Consider the following 24067-nt stretch of genomic DNA (forward strand, 5'->3'; position numbering starts at 1 on the left):
CACAATTCCTAGTTCTAAAGAATGTGTGTAAATGTGACGATTGATGCCTCCTTTATCTTTTCCACAACTTTCTTCTTTGTTCTGAGATGAAAGAAATCTATTTTTAGTCCCATTAAGTCAATCACCACTACCCCCCCCACCACCATCCCACCTCACACACTAATTAGTGCCTCTCAGTTCCCAACTTCTAATACTTTGCATATTTACATAGAAAACATTGCATGAATATTAGTCTTGAAGCCTTGTTTTTAGCTTTCTTTTAAATTATTATATGCTTATGCAAAAACCCTTCCTCAGCCCTACCAAAATCAGCAGACATCACATAAACTTAACAATTTAGCTGTTCCACCCAATCTTCCCAAAAGTTTTAAGCATGAGCTTTGATGTTCTTCACCTTTATATTAGGGAGGTAAAATTGTCTGGACCTTTATTCATAACCACAAGATACCTGTCTATAAGAACATAAGAAGTAGGAGCAGGAATAGGCCATACAGCCCCTCGAGCATGCTCCAAAACCCAGTAAGTTCAAAGGTGGAACTTATACATCAACTCAATTTTTTTTAGTGCCCAAAAATCTATTATCCTCAGTTTTGAATATGCACAACAGCTGAGGATCTACAGGCTGAATTTTACATGCCCCTGGCGGGCAGTTGGAAGGGGGGCATGTAAAATAGGGTGGACGCCCATCCCATCACCTCCCCACCCACCCCCGGGCTCAGCCTCTTAATACGAGGGGGATGGGTGGTTGGTAAAATTGGCAGACTGCCCACTATATTTAAATGAATAACAAAGTTCAATTAGCCTTGTTACCAAGCCAATTGACCCTGATAATACACTGCCCACATCATAAAACATTTTTCATGGGCAGCCAGGCAGGAGCTGGAGGCCAGATCTTTTTTCACTCAGATGCTTAAAAGGCTGGAAGGAAGGGGGGCGGTGGGGATTGGTCTTCGGGGGCTTCCCTTTGCCAATCACTGGATGCCCCCCTCCTCTCCTTCCTTCCTACCTGCTCTCTCCTTTAAACCCAAAATCCCACCCCTCCCCGCAACCTACCCAAACCCTCCCAGCACAAGACCCTGGACTTACATGCTCTGGAGATCCATGGGCCTTGGTCTTCTTCTTCTTCTGCAGTCCTAGCAGCAGCCACTGACACCTTCCTGAAGCTGCTGGGACTATTGGAGTAGCCGGCCAATCAGATCGGTCAGAAGCTCCAGAAAGCAGGACTTCCTCCCCGATGAGAATCCTGATTGCTAATTTATACCATTTAGCTTTCCTAGATAGCACAAGAAATGTATTAATTGCCACCCATCCTGCTGTCCTATGGTGTCTGGGAGTTGTTTATCCCAGCTGAATTTAAAACCTAGTTTAGGCACCTTAGTTCTTTGTCCTTGGTCCTTACCATATCTATAGGAAATTATGTTTTGTCAATTTTAAGTTCTTCTTTAGTCCTTAGGCATTGACTTGCAGTAATCATTAAAATACGGACAAAATTGTAAATACCTACTATAATGAACCCTGATCATTGAGTCTCCCACTGCAAATATGTCTTCTATTTTCAATGGTCCTCCATGTTACAACCAGTCCTTGGGCAAGTGTCCCCCAATTTGTTATGATCCCAGATGAGGTACCCCAAATTGTTATGCTCCTGGATGAGGAGGAATGAACTGGCTCCCCTTCTTGATTCAACCCCTTCGGTTGGTTGCAACAAGGTTAATTTAAGAAGGATCCCTTCCCTCATGGATACCATTTCCCAGTCCAAATGTATTTATGTTTTAAAAGGAGCCAATTTAACCAGGCTTTCTTGAGTCAAAGAAATAATGAGTTTATTAGTTGCTAAAATGCAAGAAAAAAATAACAAAAGTGCAACACACATGCACACAGATTAGAACTGAGAAGTGAGTCCAGAAATTAAGGTTAAAAAAAAGGTATACAAGTTAGTGTTTGCCTTGTCCGTGAGAAGTAGATGGTGAAACATTGGATGATTCCAGTAGAGCTGACTTTGGGCAGTTGAGCAGATGGTTTGGAGATTCTTGGTTCTGCAGGTTAGCTGAAAAGAGTTGTCCCTGTTTCCTTTTTGGCTGTGGCTTTGCTGACCTGTGACTTGCTTCCAGCAGAGAGAGAAGACTTTTTTTAACCTGCAAGCGCAGGGATGCCTATTTGATGTTCTTCAGCAATAACCTTCACAGCACACCTCGCATACCCAGTCTAGAACGCCAAAACTAGCACACAGAACTAGGGTTGCAGTTGGATTTTTAACCCTTTTTCTTGTGTATTCCTGGAAGGGAAAAAGTAAACATATCTTTTGCCCAAATCTGCTTTCTTTTCAACTCATATCATGCCCACAGTCTGGGATATAACTCACAGGAGATGGTTTCTGCTAGTGATAATCAACATTCATTACCTCTGCAACCACAGGAGATTACAGTTCAATTTTTATATTGCATCTTTTCCTTTGAAGTGTCTGCATCTGAAGTAGGCCTTGACACATTTTTAGGTGTGACACTCTGTTCTCTGTATCGGTTGGCCAAGTGTGATCTTCACAGAATTTTTCCAGCAAGTTGTTACTTTACAGTCTCGGCCAGCTTTTGTTTGTATGTCCTTTTTTTTAAAAAACAAAATGTCTTACTAAAAAGTTCAATATGTCCGTAAGTAATTTGGGGCTATTATGCGTGGTTATGGCACCCGCCCTCCATGTATTATGATGCTCCAAGGGGCCATGCTCCACATAATGTCTGCTGACCCTCTTGTTTCCTTTAGAACTACTGTCCAGAGGTTAATCCTCCTTAAAATCTATCTCACTGATGAAAGCTTTAGTTAGTCCTTCAAATATCTCCTTCTTTGGAGTGACATTAATTTTTGCCTATCACCGCATCTGTGAAGCACCTTGTGATGTTTTTCTAATTCAAGGACATTATATAAATGCAAATTGTTATGTTGTAATCCTCAACTCCTCATATTCCAGCACAGAGGAGGAGTATGAAAGCAAAATACTGAGGATGTTGGAAATCTGAAATAAAAATACAAAATGCTGGAAAAACTCAGCAGGTCTGGCAGCATTTGTGGAGAGAGAAACAAAGTTAACATTTCAAGTCCATATGGACTTGAAATGTTAACACAGAAAAGGAGTAAGTTGATGTCAGCACATGTGGATTCGAGGCCTGACTTGTCACACCTTCTGGCTCCTTTTACCCTCCATGTCATTTTCTTCATGTGTCTATTCCCTAGATTCCTCTTCAATCTCAATACTACGTGAACATCAAGTTCAACAATCCACTGCTCAAATGTAGTAACTTGTTGATAATTAATGTATATGTATTTGTCTTGCACTTTGCTTCAGCATGAACACATATTGTGCTTTACTCATTCCACTGGTCTTATTATAGTGCACACCAGTTTTTTTTATAATAACCTTCTGTTTTGTTACAATCATCATAAAGACCAATAACTTTTAAAAAGATATTTTAATTCTTAATGACTGATTTAATGGAATTACATGACAGGATTTCAAGTTTTAAGACTTTTACTGTAACAAATAAAATAAAAACAAACTAACTAAACATTCCTTAGTTGGCAACTAATGCTCTAAACTACAGAAAATGTAATGCTTATTAATGACTTAACATGACTGATATACTTTACGTTTTCCACAGAATTGCAATCTTTTCAGGAAACAGTCTAAAGTCACTTCCAGCATCCAACAGTCTCACATCCATTTCACTGAGTCATAATGTCAACCGACCATCAAAAGCCTTCTCCTCGTAGAATTCCCAAACCGACTTTAAGTAGTAAGGCCCACTCCAATGATTACTTCTCCCATCCTTGCCAGGGCAAATCTTCCAGTGTCCTTAAATCACTGTGGGTTCCTTCTCTTTGATCAGTACAGAAGCTTTCCCCAGCAATCTAGCTGATAGTTGACAGAGAAAACAGCCTTTTTTTCTCTGAAGACCACAATGACTGCTGTTCTGTTTTGCTCTCTCTCTCTCTCTGTCTTGCTGTTCCTGTTCAAAAGCTCTGGGAGCAATCTAGTGTCCTCTCCCATGATGAGTTTGGTGGCAGGGTGGGTATATCAGATGGGAGGGAGGCAGGTGGGGACCCTGCCACCTTCCTGCATCCAGCCTGATTAAGTACGTGGTAGAAAGGCCCGTGGACAGACTTCCTGCCCCACCATCAATTGAAACCCTTAAGTGGCCAACTAATGCCTACTTGAGAGCTTCATCCCACTGCCGCTCTGATGAACCAAGTGGCCTGCAGGGGGCTTACCATGCGAGGAGCACAACAAGCAAACACTGCCAGGGATGCTTTTGGTTCCCAAAGGAATTCAGTGCCTGATTGAGGGGCTCAGCATCGGGAAGGGGGAACCAGCTGAAAGCCGCTCTTGTTACCAACCTTCCTCCCCTTCTGCCCCACAACCCTCCTCCTGCTAACACTCACCTCTGGCCTGGGATCCAGCGATGGTCCTGGGCCTCGGTTGGGTGCCGTATAGGCAGGAGTCACCCCAGACCCAGTGGCACTGCTGCTCAATGGAGCTGCTAGCCTCTGATTGGCAGGCAGCTCCTGACAGATGGGACTTCCGTCCTCGGGCCTTTGATCATGGGTGAAGGCCCACCATTGGCCTGACAAGTACTTGAGTGGAACAAGATGTGACAAACCTTCCCAAAAAGAGGCATCATAGACCTCTCTCTGCCTCTCCAGCCAGCAGCTCACAAGATTCTTCCCTCTGAGACAGGAAGTCTGCAAAACAAGAACATCAGCTTCTGCCTTTGTTTTCAGGTATCAAACCTGGCACACACATTTCAATAGCATCTGACCTGAGGCTCTGTTGTCCATGGTAACAAAGCCACACAGGCTTGTTGCCAGGAAAAATTCACAGCAGGTCACATGGCCATCTTCATTACTCCATTTTACCTTAAATTAAAGCAGTGGTTTAAAACGTAACCATCTTATTCAAAAATCACATTTCTAAAACCTGATGCATCTTTAAAATTAACCATGTTCCTAAAGGTACTGAGGGCTTAAAGGCAAAGGCTGGGATTTTTCAGTCCAGCCCATGGGCAGAATTTTGCCCTTGGCCTGTGGGATCGGGGGTGGCAGATGGGGGCAGTCGGGAAGTCGTCCACTGCCCATGATCAGCTGCGCTCTGCAATTTTACGCAGGCGGGCCAATTAAGGCCCACCCAGCATGATACACGAGAGTCAGTTTGGTCATTTTATTGTACGCAGGCTCAATATCTCAGAACCGTGAAGGTTAAAATAATTGTAATTTGTACATGTGGAATAGCATTCTTGATGTTTGGTTGGTGTTATACCATAATTTAATATAAATATATAGGCAGTACTTTTGACAAAGGGCTGTACTGGTCATGGCATAGATAATAAAAGGTGAAATGTTTATCCAATCTGAAGAAAAAAACCAGAACAGAATAAATGGAACTAATAGTGAATTTTAGCTTATTGTAACTGTTTCTGAAGATTCTTTCTGTGCTGGTGGTTTCATGCTAGAAAGATGTCAAAACCTTTGGTTGGAGGCAATCATCATGTGGTACAAATAAAGAAACAGGTACACTACAAATGATCTCAAGTCTCATTGGCTCTTTGGAAAAGGGGAAAAATGCAGTGTGTTCCAGTGGTTGCCTTTCAGAAAAAGGGAGGTGGTGGCATAGTAGTATTGTCACTACACTAATATTCCAGAGACCCAGGTTAATGCTCTGGGGACATCAGGCCCAAGTCCTACCATGGAATTAAAAATCTGCTGATGACCACAAAATCAATGTCAATTGTTGTAAAATCCCACCTGGTTTACTAATGTCCTTTAGGAAAGGAAATCTGCTGTCCTTGGTCTGGCCTACGTCTGACCCCAGACCCACATCAATGTGGTTGACTCTTAAAAATGCCCTCTGGGGATGGGCAATAAATGCTGGCCTAGCCAGCAATGCTCACATCCCATAAACAAGTTTAAAAAAATGATTAAGCAGCACAAAAAATTTATGAAACATGTTTTTAATTCATTTGCATTTGCTTTTGGAAACCTCATCCTGCCAAATTTGAGGTTTCCAAAAAATAAAATGCAAAGGCCGCTTGGCCTTTTCACCTGCCCATCAACCATTAGGCTGAATGGGCAATGTAAAACTCAACTTAATGGTCTTCATAGGCCTTTTAATTGTTGGCGGGAGCGCTGCCGGCTCCGGTGTGCAACTGCTGACCGAACTAGCGCGCAATTACACATTGATGTTGGCACACACGGCCGATGTCATCACGCATCATATCATGCTCGGCCGGGTCAGCGTGCCCACCTGCCAAGGTAAAAATCCTGCCCCATGAATTATCATGGGTGGGACGGAAAACTTGAAGGAAGTTGACTTCGGGCAGGAATTTCCGGTCACACAGCAGATGGGATAGGAAAATCCCAGCCAAAGATTTTTACAAAGTAGGTGGAAAAAACTCCATTTGCAGTTTATTAAAGTTCATTAAAGGGCAAAAATCTCTTTCAGCTTTAACTCACTGTGAAACTTTAATACAGCTTAGCTAATATGCTAAGTGAGAAATGTTAAGGGAAGTTCACTGGACCCATCCAAACGTTAATTATTTTGGTGAAATATTCATGTATCATTGTCACACTGTCTTCAGTTTTATTATTTGGTAATTCCAAGGATGAAAGGGCATGCAGTGGGTGAAAAATTTTATACGGTTGTTATTAATCAAATGAACCCAAAAATATTTGTTAACAGGTTTCAGGATCTTCAGCTGGAGATTTCCATACTACAGGAAAAGATCCTTCACCTGGACAATGTTGTCACCCAACAACATCGAAACCTATACAGTGTAATAAACACGGTGAGACTCAGAACATGACGTTCATGTAGAATGCCAGTATGTTTCATAATATAGCCAAGCATTCAGTGTTTCAATAATGATCAAACTACTTTTGCTATCTAGCGCTCCTGGTGTCTCAGGGGGTAAATGTGCCACCCAATGTAGTAGCATGTCACACAGAGTGAAGTGCCAGATACAATCCACAGTCTTTGTTGAGTTCACTGTCCTCAGTTTGGATAGTTGAGATGCTACTATGGTTGATTAGCCTGTCAGCATTCAATGTCTAAGCTTATACATGAAGATATTGGAACAAGGGGAAGAAAACGTGGCTGCTGACAACCATACATCAAACACAGAAAGAATCAGCATCTTCATGAGAAAGCCTAAGAAAAGAGAGTAAATTGGAGGAAAATACTTTACAGAATCACAGAATTTTAACAGCACAGAATCATGTCCGCACCAGCTCTCCAAATAAGCATTATGACCCAGTGCCATTGCCCTGCCTTTTCCCTATAATCCTGCACATTGTTTCTATTCAAATAGTCATCCAATGCCCTTGAATGCCTCGAATGAACCTGCCTCCACCACAATTCCAGGCAGTGCATTCCAGACCCGAACCTAATTATGTGAAAATGTTTCTTCTCACGTCACATTTGCTACTTTTGCAAATCACTTTAAATCTGTGCCCTTTCATTCTTGATCCTTTTACGAATGGGAATAGCTTCACTCTTTTTATTCTGTCCAGACCTACCATGATTTTGAACATCTCTATCAAATCCCCTCTTAGCCTTCTCTCCAAAGAGAACAGTCCCAACCTCTCCAATCTATCCTCATAACTGAAGTTTCTCATCCCTCGAACCATTCTTGTAAACCTCTTCTGCAATCTCTCCAATATGTTCATATCTTTCCTTTAATGTGGCTCCCAGAACTGTACACAATACTCCAGCTGAGGTCTAACGAGTGTCTTATATAAATTCAGCATAACCTCCCCGCTCTTGTACCCTATGTCCCTATTAATAAAGCCCAAGATACTATATGCCTTCAAAATTTCACCCCTTATTTTATGTTGTCTGTCCATGTTCTTCTTACCAAAATACATCACTCATGACTTGTTATTGCTCTTAACGAAACATTATTATGCATAATCCCATTTCTGAATGGTAATAATATCCTATGAGAGGACAGGCACTAGAATAATTGAAAATAGTGGGGTTGCGTTTAGTGATTAGGGATTCTGTGAACCATTTAAGCAACTGGATGACAAAACCAGAAAATCAGATTAAATTTATTCGCAGTCTAGATATTGTAACTCATTGGAAAGAGAAACAGTGGGAAGAGAAACAGAGTTAACATTTCGACTTCTTCACACACCCACCCTATTTTAAGTCCCACTCCCTGCCACCCACTCAAAACACATCCGAGGGGGGCGGGGGGGAGGGGGGGGCACATAAAATACAGCACACTAACTTTATTGAAACACCTCTTACTGCAGGCAGCATCTTACCATGTGGGAAGGTGGTGGTATAGTGGTATTGTCACTGGACTGGTATTTTAGACACCTAGGGTAATGCTCTGGGGACCCGGGTTCAAGTCCAATAAAAACTCAGTATTGAAAGTATGATGATGACCATGAAACCATTATCAATTGTTGTAAAAACCCATCTGGTTCACTAAAGTTCTTTAGGGAAGGAAATCTGCTGTCCTTATCTGGTCTGGCTTACAAGTGACTCCAGAACCACAGCAATGTGGCTGACTCTTAAAGTACCCTCTAAACAAGGGCAATTATGGATGGGCAAGAAATGCAACACCTACATCCAATGAATAAATAAAAAAACAATGAGAGCAAGATCATATGATGTTGTATCACTTCTGGTGATGATGTACATAGTATCTAATACATACTATGCAGTTAGAACTAACCTCTTAAACTATGATATCAGCAGCTTTTTTTACATTTAGAATGCTTGGGTTACTCATAGACTCAAAAACGTTTACAGCACAGAAGGAAGCAGTTCGATCATCGTGTCAGTGCCCGTCAACAAAGATCTGACTACACTAATCCCATTTTCCAGTGCTTGGCTCATAACCCTGGAGGCTATAGCAATGCAAGTGAATATCTAAATACTTCTTAAATGTTACGAGAATTTCTGACTCAACTACCCTTTTAGGCAGTGAGTTCCAGACTCTCACCACTCTCTGGGTGAAAAAATTCTCCTCAACTCCCCTCTCAGCCTTCTACCTCTTACCTTAAATCTACGACCCCTGGTTACTGAGCCCCCTACTAATGGAAAAAGTGCCTTCCTATCCAGCTTATCTATGCCACTCATAATCTTATACCCCTCTACCAGGTCCCCTCTCAATCTTCACTGCTGCAAGGAAAACAACCCCCGCCTATCCAATCTTTCCTCATAGCTCAGACCATCCAGCCCAGGCAACATCCTGGTAAATCTCCTCTGTACCCTCTCCAGTGCAATCACATTCTTCCTATAATGTGGTGACCAGAACTGTACATAGTAGTTATGGCCTATCCAGTGTTTTATACAGTTCCAGTATAACCTCCCTGCTCTTTTATTCTATGCCTCGGCTATAAAAGGCAAGTATCCCATATGCCTGCCCTGCTACCTTCAGGGATCTATGGATATGCACACCAAGGTCCCTCTGATCTTCAGTACTTTCCAGGGTCCTTCCATTCAAAGTGTAATCCCTTGCCTTGTAAACCCTCCCCATGTACATTACCTAACACTTTTCTGGATTGAATTCCATTTGCCACTGTTCTGCCCACCTGACCAGTCAGTGCTGAAGAAATATTCCCTTTCAGATGGATGGATAGACAAACAGGTAGATGGATAAATTTACTACATATGGTACATAAAAACATACTTGATTGGTAAGGATATCAAGGGATATGGAGATAAAATAGATAAATGGAGTTGAGGTGCAGACCACCATGATATAATTGAATGGTGGAGCAAGCCTGATAGGTTGAATTGCTTACACCTGTCCCCAATGGTACTATGTTAAAAGAAGCATTCTGATTAGCCAGATGTCCTGTAATTTAAAAGTGACCATTCGATATCCCACATGATATTATGGGTTCACAGTTTTTGTTTCAAGAGTGTGGAAGAGCTATGAACTCTAAGGGCCTTCCTCATCTGTGAAGGAGGAATCTGCTATGTCTTGTACTACTATCTTTTACATAACACGTTTGTTTTTCTTTTTCTTCACAGATTGAAAACTTAAAAATGGATCTGGCGAAACAGGATCAAATTATACTCTCACTGAGGGAACAAGTTGGCCTACTTGAAGCAGAGGTGCTTATTTACTTTTGTAAATTATAAGAGCACAGAACTAAAACATTGATTCAAATGCATTCTAATTGTATTATGCAACTAACAGGAAGGGAGAAGGCAAATTAAATGGGCCCATTTCTCATCTCACAATTCTTACGTCTCAAATAAAGCCAGTACAGTTCAGGTTTGTAATGCACATGATAGAACTAGAATGGGCAACAGAATTGGTAAACAACACTATAGAACAACAATGTGAAATATTTAAAATGGTGCTCAACAGAGTGCAGGGAAAATATATTTCACTGAAAGGAAAGAACAGAACAAATACTCATGAAACTCCATAGATAAATAAAAATATAAGAAATTGAGGGTTACATTAGGTCTATAGATGGAGGACTGTGTGATTAGAAAAAATACAAAAAGATTAGGAGAGAAGTAAAAAAAAACAATTAGGAGGGCAAAGAGGGACTATGAAATCAAATTATCAAGAAACATAAAAAAAAGTAGTAATATATTTCACAGATGCATCAATAAATAAAGGAAGGTTGTGATGGAAATAGAACCTTCCAAACCCATGACCACTATCATCTGGAAGGACATGGGCAGCTGATACATGGGAGCATCACCACCTGGAAGATCACCCCACCCCCCCACCCCAAACCACTCACCATCCTGACTTGGAAATAAATTTCCGTTCCTTCTCTGTTGCTCGGTCAAAATCCTGGAACTCCCTCCCTAACAGCACTGTGGGTGTACCTAATGGACTGCAGCGGTTCAAGAAGTCAGGTCACCACCACCTTCTCAAGGGCAACTATGGATGGGCAATAAATGCTGGCCCAGCCAGCGAAGCCCACATCCCATGAATGAATAAAAAACTTAAAAGACGGACATGATAATATCACATGTAACAATAGAGAGATGGCAGAAATATTAAATAATGATTTTGCTATGGACTTACCAGGGAGATAGATCAGGTATAGGTGACATTGAATAATGAGATGAGTAATGACATAAATGTATTTAAAATAATATAAGAGAATACATTGAATAAACTAATCAAACTGACAGAGGATAAAGCTCCTGGTCTGGATGGATTGCATCCACGTATTTCAAAAGAATCTAGAGAATAGAAGGCACAGGCATTGCTACATATATTTAATAATTGATTAGAAAAAGGTGTAGTGCCAGAGGACTAGCAGGTAGCTAATGTAAGTCCTATATTTAAGAAGGGGAGCAGAACATGCCCAGGGAATTATAGACCAGTGGGCTTAACATCGATGGTAGGAAAAGTAATGGAATCCTTACTAAGGCAGAGAATAGGAGAACCTCTAGAAATGAAAAAATATAATAATGAATGGTCAGCATTGATTTCAAAAGGGAAAATCTTGCTTTACCAACCCTATTAAACTTTTTGAGGAGGTAACAGAGAGAGTAGACAACGGTAATACAGTAGATGCAATTTATCTGGATTTTCCAAAGGCCTTTGATAAGGTGTCCAGTATTAGTTAATAAACAAAATCAGAGAATGTGGAGTCAGGGGACAAGTAGAAGAATGGATTGCTAGCTGGTTTCAAGACAGAAAGGAGAGAGTGGGAATAAAGGGTAGCTACTCAGAGTGGAAGAAGGGGGAGGTGGTGTTCCACAAGCACCAGTGCTGGGACCACTGCTGTTTACGATTTATAGTAACAATTTTGATTTTGGAATCAAAAATAGAGTTTCTAAATTTGCAAATGACACCAAATGGGGGGGGAATAGTCAATACAAATTATAGAAGACATTAATACACTTGCAGAATGAGTAAATGATTGGCAAATAAAGTTTGACAAAGATAAATGTGACATAGTACATTTTGGTAGGAAGAATAGGGATATCACATATTACTTGCAAAGTGCGAGTCTAGGTGGGATAGAGGAACAAAGGGATCTTGGAGTACAAATACACCAATCATTAAAAGTTCTACCACAGTTTAGCAAGGCCACAAGCATTGATTCTGGAGGGATAGAATTGAAAAGTAGTGAAGTTATGTATCGAATCTTGTTTAGATTGCACTTAGAGTACTGCTTACAGTCCTAGGTATATAGTTATATCATGAAAATTATATACAGGGACTGGACGGGCTGCAAAGAAGATTTACAAAGATGATACCAGAAATGCATGGGTGTACATATCAGGCAAGGACCAGGCTGGTGCTCCTCTCTTGAACAAAGAAAGCGGTTAACCTAATAGATGTCTTTAAAATTATGAAAGCTTCGACAGAGTGCATATAGAGAGAATATTTGCTCTTGTTAGAAAGAGCATAACTAGAGACCATCAATATAAGATAGTCACCAAGAAATGTAATAGGGAATTCAGAAGAGACTGGTGAGGTTGTTGAACTCTCTACCACAGGAAATGATTTAAGCAAATAGTGTAGATGCATTTAAGGGAAAACTAGATAAGCATAAGGAAGGAGGGAATAGGGAGTTATGACGATAGATTCAGATAAGGTAAGATGGGAGGAGGCTCGAGTGGAACATAAACACTGCAATGGACTTGTTAGCCCGAATGGAGCCTGTTTCTCTGCCATATATCCTATGTATGTAATCCTATCTTTTTTGTTACATTAACTGCAAACATTCTTCATATGTTAACCTCTTAACCTCTAACTGATGACTTTTTAAATTGTAGGAATAGAAACCCATAGCTTTTTCTTAAAGGGATTTCATCGTTGATAGGTGTATGGGAATTAACTTTCTATTGACATAGTTTTATGGAACAAATTTGAGTTTCTTTCTAATTAATATGGAACATATAATGTACCCTCTAAGTGTAGAGGTCTGAACTGGCTTTGACTCTTTTTAGACAATAATTTTTAATTAAAACATTTTGTGGAAACCTTTCAAAAGTTAAAAACAGATATTGTGATAAAGATCAATTCACATTTGAAATATCTTTGCACTCCTGTAGGGAAAGTATAGCTTTTGCCCAAATTATGCCAAATGGGGAAAATCAAACAGCTATTGCAGCTTTTCATTACAATGGTCATAGAGCATATACTAAGTGGTGCTAGATTGAAAGGAGAGTTCGACTTTATGAATATACCTATCGAGGGGAATGGTAATTGGTTTCTGAAAAAACCACTTGACGTTAAATGTAATAGATTTATTGATAGGTTTTATAAATGTATGAAAAAAATGATAGCAATTCCAGTTGATTTGATATAAACAGTTCTTTAAATCAATAATCCTGATCCCTTATTTGTTGCACAGTCTTGAGCATATTTTTGCTGCCCACATAGGTAGCTGTCCTAGTAATGTATTCCACAATTCTATTACTTTCTGGCTAGAAAACGTTCATCTTCCCTTCTTATTTGTAAGTTTCTAATTTTTAATATAAATGTCAACCTTTCATCATGAGCAATTTTCAACATTAACGTTGTCAATTTTCTTTACGTTATCTTGAAGTCTCCTCTTTTCCAAAATGACCTCAAGCACAACTTCTTTAGCCTTTTCTCATAGCTAAAGATTTTGGAGCAGGCATGATGGGCTGAATGGCCTCCTTGTGTGCTTTAAGGTTCTATTATGATACCTAGTATCATCTCTTTTATTTGTCTCTGTATTCTGCCAGGGGGAATGATAACCTTCTTTCAAATATTAATCCGACATGAAAATGCTGACTAAATGTAACAGTCTGAGGAATTCAAAACTATTGACAAGCATTTAATTTAGTAGTAGAATATGGCATTATTAGCAAATGACTTACTTTATTTGTAAACAGAACAGAGAACTGAAATATAAAGCAGAAGTTTACTCTGACAAGCAAAGCAAGAAGCCTTCACCAGTATCCTGCGCCAGGTAAAGTTTTGTGAGTTTTTTCACATAATAATGCTAGTAAAGGAGCTTTGAGAGTGGACCCATCAAGTGAGATACTTTAAAAGAACTGTTATTTCTTTGTATTCTCCCTGCTGTAAAAATATAATTGGCTACTGTACAATGGCAGAAAAGTAGGCATATTCGCCAAGAAAAGATAAAAATAAATTTAACCTCCAAAAAATCCCATGGTAAACCATTAAGTAGAACACATTTAATGCAAACAAGTTTACAAAGGAAAATTAATCCATATTGGATTAAAAAGTAACAAGAGAAAGGATCCTCTGGGAATTTAATAGATGCAAAGCCATCCAAGTATAAACCAGGGACACAAATTAATCATATTAAGGATAATGAAAAAACATCTTTTATCTAAAGGCACACTGTGACTTGTCCTACTGAATAAGAAAAACAGAATTTTTTATTATTAAATTCAATATATTATAAGACATGGTAATGAAGGATGTCAGTCATTTCAGTCTCTCTATTTGTCCATTTTGGTCTTCTCTGTCTCTCCCCCACACCTTGTAGTTATGAATCTGCTCGAAACAAAACTCCATACCAACTGCTGATGAAGTGGAAAAAAAGTTTCTGACCTCGGATCAGAAAGCTCTGTACAGCAGAGCTTTTACCACAGAAGAGTGCTAAAGAAGGAAGCATAATGTCTCTGCACATGAAACCTGCCTACCCGCTGCCCTGGGACCAACCAAGCTAGAAATCACCAGAGGATAAAGAGTAAAATTAAATATGTCTGAAACTAGACACAACCAGAAAGGCTTCATACTTTCTGAGTCTTCATTGGTCTTTAAAATACATTTCGTGTTAAGAAATTAAGTGCTGTAGATGAAAAATGAGGGAAACATTTAGGAAATTAAACAAAAGTGTTCTATGAGGTACAGTTCAGAGGATTTAGGATAATACAATATTTATATAATATTTATACAAGTGTGGTTCTGAAAACAAGATTTCTGTGTACTGGATCAACTGAAATGTCTAAGCACATTATATAATTTATTGCTTTACAAAATACAGCATCATAAAGTGCCAGCAGCTCACAATTTTAAACAGCGCTGAATGGCCATTTTAATTTTTCATTGCGGGAACATGGGCAGAATTAAACATGTACAGGGTAATTTGCTTGTCTCAAATAAAACTTTTGTTTCTATTCTGATAGACCACGCTTGTAAATGCTGGCTTTGGCATGCAGTGTGGTTCTATGTGATCATAGGCTTTGAGTATTGGTAATGGGGTAGTGGGAGATGCCTCACTCTTACCATCAACCAGCTGTCTGCAAACACACACAACAGATTTTTCAGCAAGATAAGGGCACTGGGGTCAACTGAGGCACCATCACTTTCCCTGATTGAATCAGCTAACATATCCACTCTAACTGAGATCAATTAATGCAGTACCTCCCCCACTGTCAGACCAGGAATTTAACTGAGGATCTTCCTGAGTTCTAACTGGGTCATACTAAGCAGTGAATTTACCTGCTGAACCACCAGGGGCCCACATCTTTTCATTTACCAGATTTCCTTCAGGGCATCTCATATTTAATTTCTATTGGTTGTGATATATTTATATTTTCAAAAATGCATGCAGTATTATTTAAAGACACAAAAACACACAAAACAACTTGGTATTTTATGTAATTACACCAAAAAATGAAGATAAGCTTGTTTAAACTCTACTGATCCCCAGACCAATAAAAAGCAAGGGTTAATACAACAACCAAACAGCCAATACAGAACATATTTCGTTGGTGGAATTTTATGGACCCTCCGGCCGGCGGGATCTTCCTGTCCCGCTGAAGTCAATGGAGTTTTGAACATCTCGTCACATTTTCCTGCCCTGCCCCGGCCATGTTGAGGCCATAAAATCCTGCCCTTGGGGTTTTTTTTGGACAAATTTCTTGACTTAGCAAAATTATTACCTATGACAAGAGTTCAAATATCAGGAGGCACAAGATAAACATGGAAATAAAGTCACATGATTGATTTTCACCCAAAGGATAACATCTGCGTGGAACAGGATGCCAGGATAGGCTGCTGACAGGGGCAGTATATAAAGAAATTTAATTCACCCAATGTATTGGGGTAGTGGCATTAATTGAACAAAGTTTGAATGAACAAACCCCTCATGTAATTGAATTATGTTCCGCGAGAAGAACCAGATTGTAGGCCTAATAACCCAGTCGTGGTGTCATACCCATCATTGTTCAGTTTGTCACCAACATTGCTGTAATTTGAATTAATCCCTAATAAAGATGAAAGACTTGTTGGATGAGTTTGTAAAGTGTAGCACTGGATTTTGTGGGCATGTGCAAGGAAACTGTCACATACAAGATCAGCTGATGGACAAGCTTAGAGGGATATAACACCAGCTGAAGTATCTAGGGTCAGTGTGTGCTTCTTATACAAGCAACATTTGGTCAATATAATGGACAATGTAGGCCAATTAACACAATTTTCAAACTACTAACTGAAGGGTATTGAAGATGCTGTGGAAAAAGATGAAAGGAGAAAGGCAAGTCATAAGTGCAATTGTTTTTCCAATTTCCTCCTCTCCCCGTGTTTTGTGCTTCAATGGATGCACCATGTCTGTATGATTATTGTTGATATGCATACATAAATAGTAAGCGCATTGTTCCTTTTGGTCCTCTGCAAAATAAGTAGAATAGCTAAATCTAATCTCATTCTCCCTTGCTATTCACATATTTAGCAGAGGAAGTCTGAAATGTTTCCTAGCAACATGGAATATTTGATGTCATGTCTTGCAACTCTCTTCCTACAAAATACCCACATAAATGAATTATTTTTCAAATAAAATGATGGATTTCCCATGGCCAGAATTTATCGCTCGGTGTGCCAGCATGTGCCTGACCTGCTTGAGTATAAAATGACGTCATCACATGTTCTGACGTCATTGCACACTCACGCGATATTTCAGTCGGTGGGCGCATGCAGGAGTTGGCAGTGCACCCGCTGAGAATTAACAATCTTATTAAGGCCATTAAATTAAAAATTAAATGCAATTTTTCGCTGCCCGCCCAGTCTTACAGTTGACGGACAAGCGAATCAGCCAGGTGGCCTTAGGATTTTTAATGAAACCTCATCCACGGGTGGGATTGCACCTGTGCCCATGTGCAAACTTCCACGCTCGCCCTACCCCAGTAGCGCTAAGCGCTGCAGCACACAATTCAAGCTGGCTGGCCGTCGTGAAATCCCGCTCGGGGCCTGATTGCAGGCGGCGGTCAGCTTCACAGCCACTCCCGGGCCTGCCCACTGCGCCCGCCTGACGAGGTAAACACCCTGCCCCATGATTTTGCCCATGGGTAGTCTGATGTTGTAACAGGATTTCTTTATGATTACAGGGCTCCTTCTCTGATGTCTAAATGGACATTCAGTCCGCTTACTGACCATCTGCCATTATTGCTGCAGTTGGAGGTCTAGCCCAGACAGTAAAAGCTTTTACAGGTATGTAAGGAGGAAGAGGTTAGCAAAAATTAAATATGGGTCCATTGAAGGCAGAGTTAAAGTGGTATGAATCTTTGAAATTCTTTATCCCAAAGAGCTGTTGATGTGCTAGGGCATTGAGTCTATTCAAGATATGGATCGATAGATTTTTGGGTACTAAGGAATTGAAGGCATCTGGAGATGGTGCAGGAAGTAGAGTTGAGGTAGATGATCAGCAATGACCTATTGAACCGTGGCACAATTTTAAAAGACCAAATAGCCTGCTCCTGCTCCTGTTTCTGATACCCTTATATTCAAGCAACCTTGGACATACTGTGTGGTATTTACAGAACTGCCTCTGTAGACAGAAGTAACCAAACCTTACATTGCAAAAAGTTAGTGCATGAGCAGATTCCTGTTCTCAACAGAAGCTGTGACAGTAGACTTAATGGCACCAGCAAAACAAGGGACCATCTGTGGTCACTGTACTATTGGATGCCTTCTTAGAAGCATACTCACTACAGCTAGTCATGATTTCAATGATATTGCATAAAAAAAGGCATGGCAAGGTGTACATCAGGTAGCGCAACCTGGTTGATTGAATCTGCTATGATGCTACCAACCATGCCTGGATGTTTTAGCGACTGTCTCCATGGAATCTGGGTCCAGTAAATGGCCAGGGACAGGACCTGTGTCATCCATTCATGACACAGCAAATAGGGATGGTGTAATGGGGTCATAAAAAGGAATAAATTCCTCACAACAACCCCTCTTCACAGTGGTTATCAAACAGAGTTGAAGCATGGGCTCCACTGTCATTTTCCTACCGACCCGTTCCTGGATCTTGGATTTCCTTTCACTTCATTTATTTTGTCTGTCGCTTCTTAATCTTCTCCCCCTTCAGCCTTGGTAAAGGTTACTTATGGGTTCAGATGCCTTTTGAGTGTTTCTAAAAGTTGTTAGAATTTTTGTCACCATATTCCAACACTACAACGATTGTTGCAAGTTTCACTTCCATGCAGTTTTTCATTTCCAGTATTCATGTCTTTTACTAAACTCTAAGTCCTAAGTAGGTAATTGTCAAAAGAAGCAAAGCCAACACGAGGAAACCCTTTTTTACACAGCGGTTGGTTAAGACATGAAATGCACTGCCTGAGAGTGTGGTGGAGGCAGGTTCAATCGAGGCATTCAAGAGGGAATTGGGTTATTACCTGAAAAAGAAGAATGTGCAAGGCTATGGAGAGAAGCCAGGGGAATGGCACTAGGTGAATTGCTCCTAGCTACAGCCGGCGCAGACACAACAGGTTGAATGGCCTCCTTTTGCGTTGTAACAGTTCTGTGATTCTGTGAACTCTCTGCCAGCCTGCTGCTGAAACTGTATAATGAATTGACTTTAAAAATTAGAAGCGAAAAGCACACTTCAAATTAAGTCTGTCAAAAACACACGAAGTGCGCTGTATTACAATAAAAGGTATCAATTACAGTGCAATTGGGCAATGTGAAGCTCTTTTCAAAAAAAGAGGAAAAAAGCACTGGCCTATATAAAGCACCTTTCACAACCTCATGACTTCCCAAAGAGCATTACAGCTCTTTAACCGAAAGGCTAAAATCTGATACCAGTCGAATATTTAAAATTGACTCACTTCAATCCAAATAGCAGACTGACATTTGTAAAGTTGACTTGGAGTTGTTTATTCAGATCTTTCATTGGGCACTGTATAGACTGTAGAATAATACTTCAGCAAAAATATCCAGCAGTCTGGGAGAGCAATAAAAACTGACAAAATAATGCAAAGGAAGTAATAAGAGATACAAAATGTTATTTAAAAATTAAATAAAAGCTTCTAAGGAATATCTAGGCTACCAGCAAAAGATTCTGTGAGCATATTGATCGAAAGGGTGGTGAAGGGAATGTGGGCCCGTTAAAAATGAATGTAGGTGATACTATAAAGCATAATCTTGAAATAGCAGATTTGTCAAATAAGTACTTTGTATCCTTATTCACAGGAAGAGGGTAAAATACCAGCACTCCAAGAGAACCTAGAAGTAAGTCAAGGGAAGGGGCTTATTTGATTCAATATTAGTAAAAGAGAATGACAGTGGAGAAAATACTGCGCTAAAGGTGCACAGATCCGATTCCACTCCTCAGTAATGAATGAATTAGTGAGGAAATTGCAAATGCATTAGCCATATAATTTTCCAAGTCTTTCCAGATTCAAGACCTGTACATTCCGATTTCAAAAGGCACTCTGTTCTTTAAGAAAGGGGAGGGGGAAACCAGGGCCAGAAGTTAACAAGAGGTGGACAGGTTCCAACGGCAGAACCAGAAGTGGGTATTCACTTCCACTTGCATGTCGGGATCTGCTGCACATATAATTCAAATTAAAAACTAAATGATCAGCTGTGGGCACATGAGACATGATTACACAGCAAGGGTGCGTATTCAATGGTGGGTCCCGCCATCAGGTGACCATGCATCAGGCCTGGGTGGCTCATAAAAGAGCCACCTGGACAAACAGGAAGGCTCTGTATCATGACCACAACTTTCCTGTCCAGCCCCTTTCATTCAGTACTATGATCCAGTTGTTGCTGCATCCCTTCATCACCCTCACACAGCCCCTCAAACCTCCGCACCCATCACTGCCCCTTCTTATTAATCTTCAATGTCCTGGGAGCCCCAATCACATCCAAACACTTTCAACTGTACCTTGGAGGTGTCAGGGCCAAGATGGAGACCAGACTCACTGTTTAGCGAAACCTCACAGCCGTTCAGGGAACAGATAGCAACAGAAGACGCTCCCGGCTGATGGCAAGGCTGCTTGAGCAGAGATTACAAAGGAAGTGAGCAACTGTGGGGTCCACCAAAGATCCTGGATTCAGTGCAGGGTCAACAACCTGTTCCAATCCACCAGGGTAAGTGTCACAGTTGCATATTACCACAGGGTCTTTCACAGTGTCATCGAGCAATGTATCTGTGTGAGTAAATAGCCAGGTCAGGCTGGTGAATATGTGATCAGCCTCAGTACCGCATGGCAAATGAGGCCAAAGTGTGTGACAGTTCGACTGGGGTGAGGGCTTGAATCCAACGTACCACTGACGGGCTGATATGTGTGCTAGAGATCTGTACAGTCAAGGGAGCTAGGTGACACATCACTAAACTTACCCATTGTCATGCACGAGAAGCAGATCCACAACTTGAGGAAGAGGGCAAGGACCCAAGGTGGAGTGCCCGATCTGAAAGTTCTCACCGCTACTGCTCCGAACATAGGCCACAGCCACTGCAAGAAACTGAAGACTCCAACTGTGGGAACGATGGCATCAATGACCCAGTTGCTGGAGCTACAAAGGCAAGCTTGGGAACATCAGGAAGGGATGTCCACTGCACTCCTCAGATTGCAAGGCACGATGGAAGAGTCTGTCCGCCTTCAGGCTGAGGTGATAGTGCCGGCATACCAACGCACCGTCGTCAACACTGGTGGCTGCCATGGATACCTAGGTCCTGGACGTCGCTCCTGTACTGCTGTGTAGGCTCAAATTATCGCTGATGCCACAGTTGGCCTCCAACAGTGTGTACGTGAGAAGGGTGCAGGGAGGCTCGATCTCACTCCAGCTACTCCTTCTCCTCAAGGAATCAGACAGGGGCCTTTGGGCACCTAGGGAGGAGGATCAGCAGGAGTAAAAATGGGGCCAATTGGGGACCATAGAGGATTACGTGTGTGTGTGTGTGGACCGGTAAGGTGTGGGTACAGTACTCAATGAATACGTTGCGTCAGTCTTCACAATGGAAAAGGATGACGCAGGTATAGACATCAGGGAGGAGGAATGTGAAATATTAGAAGGAATTAACATAGAGAGAGAGGAGGCACTACTGGGTTTAGTGGTCTTAAAAGTGGATAAATCCACAGGCCCAGATGAGATATATCCCAGTCTGTTGAGGGAGGCAAGGGAAGAGATATCAGGGGCCCTGGCAGTAATTTTCAAATCTTCTCTGGACACAGGTGAGCTGCCAGAGGACTGGAGGACTGTTAACGTTGTCCCATTATTAAAAAAGGGAGGAAGGGGTAGCCCAGGAAATTACAGGCCAGTCAGTCTAACCTCAGTGGTAGGGATGTTACTAGAAAGAATTCTGAGAGACAGAATACATCTGCACTTGGAGCGACACGGTTTAATCAGAGATAGTCAGCATGGATTTGTTTAGGGAAGATCATGTTTGACAAATTTGATGGAATTTTTTGAGGAGGTAACCAGGAGTGTTGATGAGTGTAATGTATTTGATGTGGTCTACATGGACTTTCGCAAGGCTCCTGACAGTCTGGTGAAGAAAGTAAGAGCCCATGGGATCCAAGGCAAAGTGGCACATAGGATCTAAAATTGGCTGAGAGGCAGGAAGCAGAGGGTAATGGTAGAGGGATGTTCCTGTGACTGGAAGTCTGTTTCCAGTGTAGTTCCACAGGACTCAGTGCTGGGGCCCTTGTTGTTTGTGGTGTACATAAATGATTTGGGCTCAATCATAGGGCATATGATCAAGAAGTTCATGGATGACACAAAAATTGGTAGGATGGTAAGTAGTGAGGAGAATAGCCGTAAACTGCAGGAGGATATCAATGGACTGGTCAGGTGGACAGAGCAGTGGCAAATGGAATTCAACCCGGAAAAGTGTGAGGTAATGTACTTGGGGAGGGCTAACAAGGCAAGGGATTGCACAATAAATGGTAGGACCCTGGAAAGCACTGAAGATCAGAGGGACTTTGATGTGCATATTCATAGATCCCTGAAGGTATCAGGGCTGGTAGATAAGGTGGTTAAGAAGGCATATGGGATACTTGCCTTTATTAGCTGAGGTGTAGAATATAAGAGCAGGGAGGTTATGCTGGAACTGCATAGAATGCTGGTTAGGCCACAACTGGAGTACTGTGTACAGTTCTGTTCCCCACATTATAGGAAGGTTGTGATTGCACTGAAAAGGGTGCAGAGGAGATTTATCAGGATTCTGACTGGACTGGAGGGTCCGAGGGAAAATTCTGCCATATGTGTCTGTGTGTGCGTGTGTGTGTGGGACTTAATTGAATTAAAGGCAGCTGGCCTGAAGGCTTTGATGTGTCAGAAGATAAGCTAAGTTTGAAACGTTAAGTAGGTAAACATGAGGAAAGTTTTAGAATGTAAGGTGGAAAGGGAACATTGCATTGTTAAATAAGCCAAACTAGCTTGAATTCAAAAGAGGGGATGAAATGTTACACTTAGCCATGAGAAGTAAAGAAACAGTGGGCAGAATTTTGTCCGGCTTGACAGCGGGTGGGCAGCCGAACTCCACTGCCAAAACGGGGCCTGCTGCATTTTGAGTGGGCAGGCCAGTTAAGGTCTGGCCAGCGGCCTGCCCAACGGGAAGCATTATGTGCTTCCTATGCGGGGTGGGGGAGGGTGGCAGATTCCCCACCTGTCAAAGTGCACTCTTTCGCATATGTGTGCGAAATAGCGCACTGCTCCCTGAGACTATCTCAGGGAGATTACTGACAGGTAAAAAACTCCAAAAATAGAAAAATATTAACAACGTCACATGAGATGGGACATGTTAATAAGGAACACATAAACTTTATGAAACTTTTTAAAAACGGACATGAAACCTCATCCCGCCAGTGGATGTGGTTTCATATATAATCAGGAGCCCGCTGGGTCTCCTGGCCTGCCATTGACAGGTCGGGGGGCAGACAGCTGATTTCGCTGTCTGCCCGCCTTCCTGAAAATTTAAAGGGACCGGGATGACATCTGGGGTTCCTCCTGATGTCATCCCGCGTCATTTTCCCGTCAGCAAGCAGGCCCCGCCCCCAAATTGCCGATGGGAAAATCCTGGCCGGTGTATTTATTTTTCCCAAAGATTACTGGTAAAATTGGTACTATGATAGATTTTATTAGTAGAGAGGTGGGCCAGGATTTTCAGCTGAGCATGCAGGCGTGCACCCGACATGCACGAGCGTGAAATAGCACGTGTTATGACGGTTGGCTGGCAAGCGTGGGAGTAGGCAGCACAACCGCCGACAATTAAGAAGGCTGTGACACTCATAAATTAATTAATTAAAGTGAGATTTTCCCTGCATGTCCAACCTTATGGTAGGCGGGCGGGCAAATAGGCCAAATGGCCTTTGCATTTTTTGCGAAACCTCATCCAAGGGCAGGATGGGGCTCCGAACAGCGATTTTAAAAAAAATAACTAAGTTTTAACATGTCGCTGCTCATGGGACAGAGTTATATGAGGGGACATGTTTTCTTTATTTTTGAATTCTTTCGTTTTAACATTAAAAATCTTCAGTTCCCTGAGGTAGCCCTGTGCCTTCAGGGAGCTTTCACTGAGCATACCTGCTGTGCATGCACAGACTTCAGCGCTTGTACTCCTCCCATCCCCTCCCCAGCAGTGCCAAGGTTATCAGAGTGCATTTCACGCTGGCTGGCCTTTTGTAAAATCGCGGTCGGGACACATTTGTGGCCAATTAAGGCCCGCCCAACATGAAAGGTGGCTGGGGAATCTGCGAGAAGGGGCGGGCAGGGGCATGATATCCGCCCAGTCCAATGGCGACCCGGCGGCCAATTCAAATGAGCCCAGGCAGCCCCTGGAAGGCTGCCAGTGAAGGACACTGAAGTCTCCATGGATCCCGTTGTGGCTGGACACGGCA

At 41.7% G+C, this 24067-nt stretch overlaps 1 protein-coding gene across 6 annotated transcripts in view; it reads left to right on the forward strand.

Moving 5' to 3' along the window:
• LOC121279693 (coiled-coil domain-containing protein 68-like) overlaps positions 1-16233 on the forward strand; it is a 63028-nt gene extending 46795 nt beyond the window's left edge. For all 6 annotated transcript variants that reach the window (XM_041190959.1, XM_041191129.1, XM_041191304.1 and 3 more), the window contains 4 exons: positions 6725-6830; positions 10037-10120; positions 13856-13932; positions 14479-16233. In XM_041190959.1, the coding sequence (XP_041046893.1) occupies positions 6725-6830; positions 10037-10120; positions 13856-13932; positions 14479-14542 (331 nt within the window). In that variant the 3' untranslated portion in view covers positions 14543-16233. The remainder of the gene's footprint in view (positions 1-6724; positions 6831-10036; positions 10121-13855; positions 13933-14478) is intronic.
• The last annotated feature ends 7834 nt before the right edge of the window (positions 16234-24067 follow it).

The sequence above is a fragment of the Carcharodon carcharias genome, chromosome 1, assembly GCF_017639515.1.
Source record: "Carcharodon carcharias isolate sCarCar2 chromosome 1, sCarCar2.pri, whole genome shotgun sequence".
In the NCBI taxonomy this organism is placed as follows: Eukaryota; Metazoa; Chordata; class Chondrichthyes; order Lamniformes; family Lamnidae; genus Carcharodon; species Carcharodon carcharias.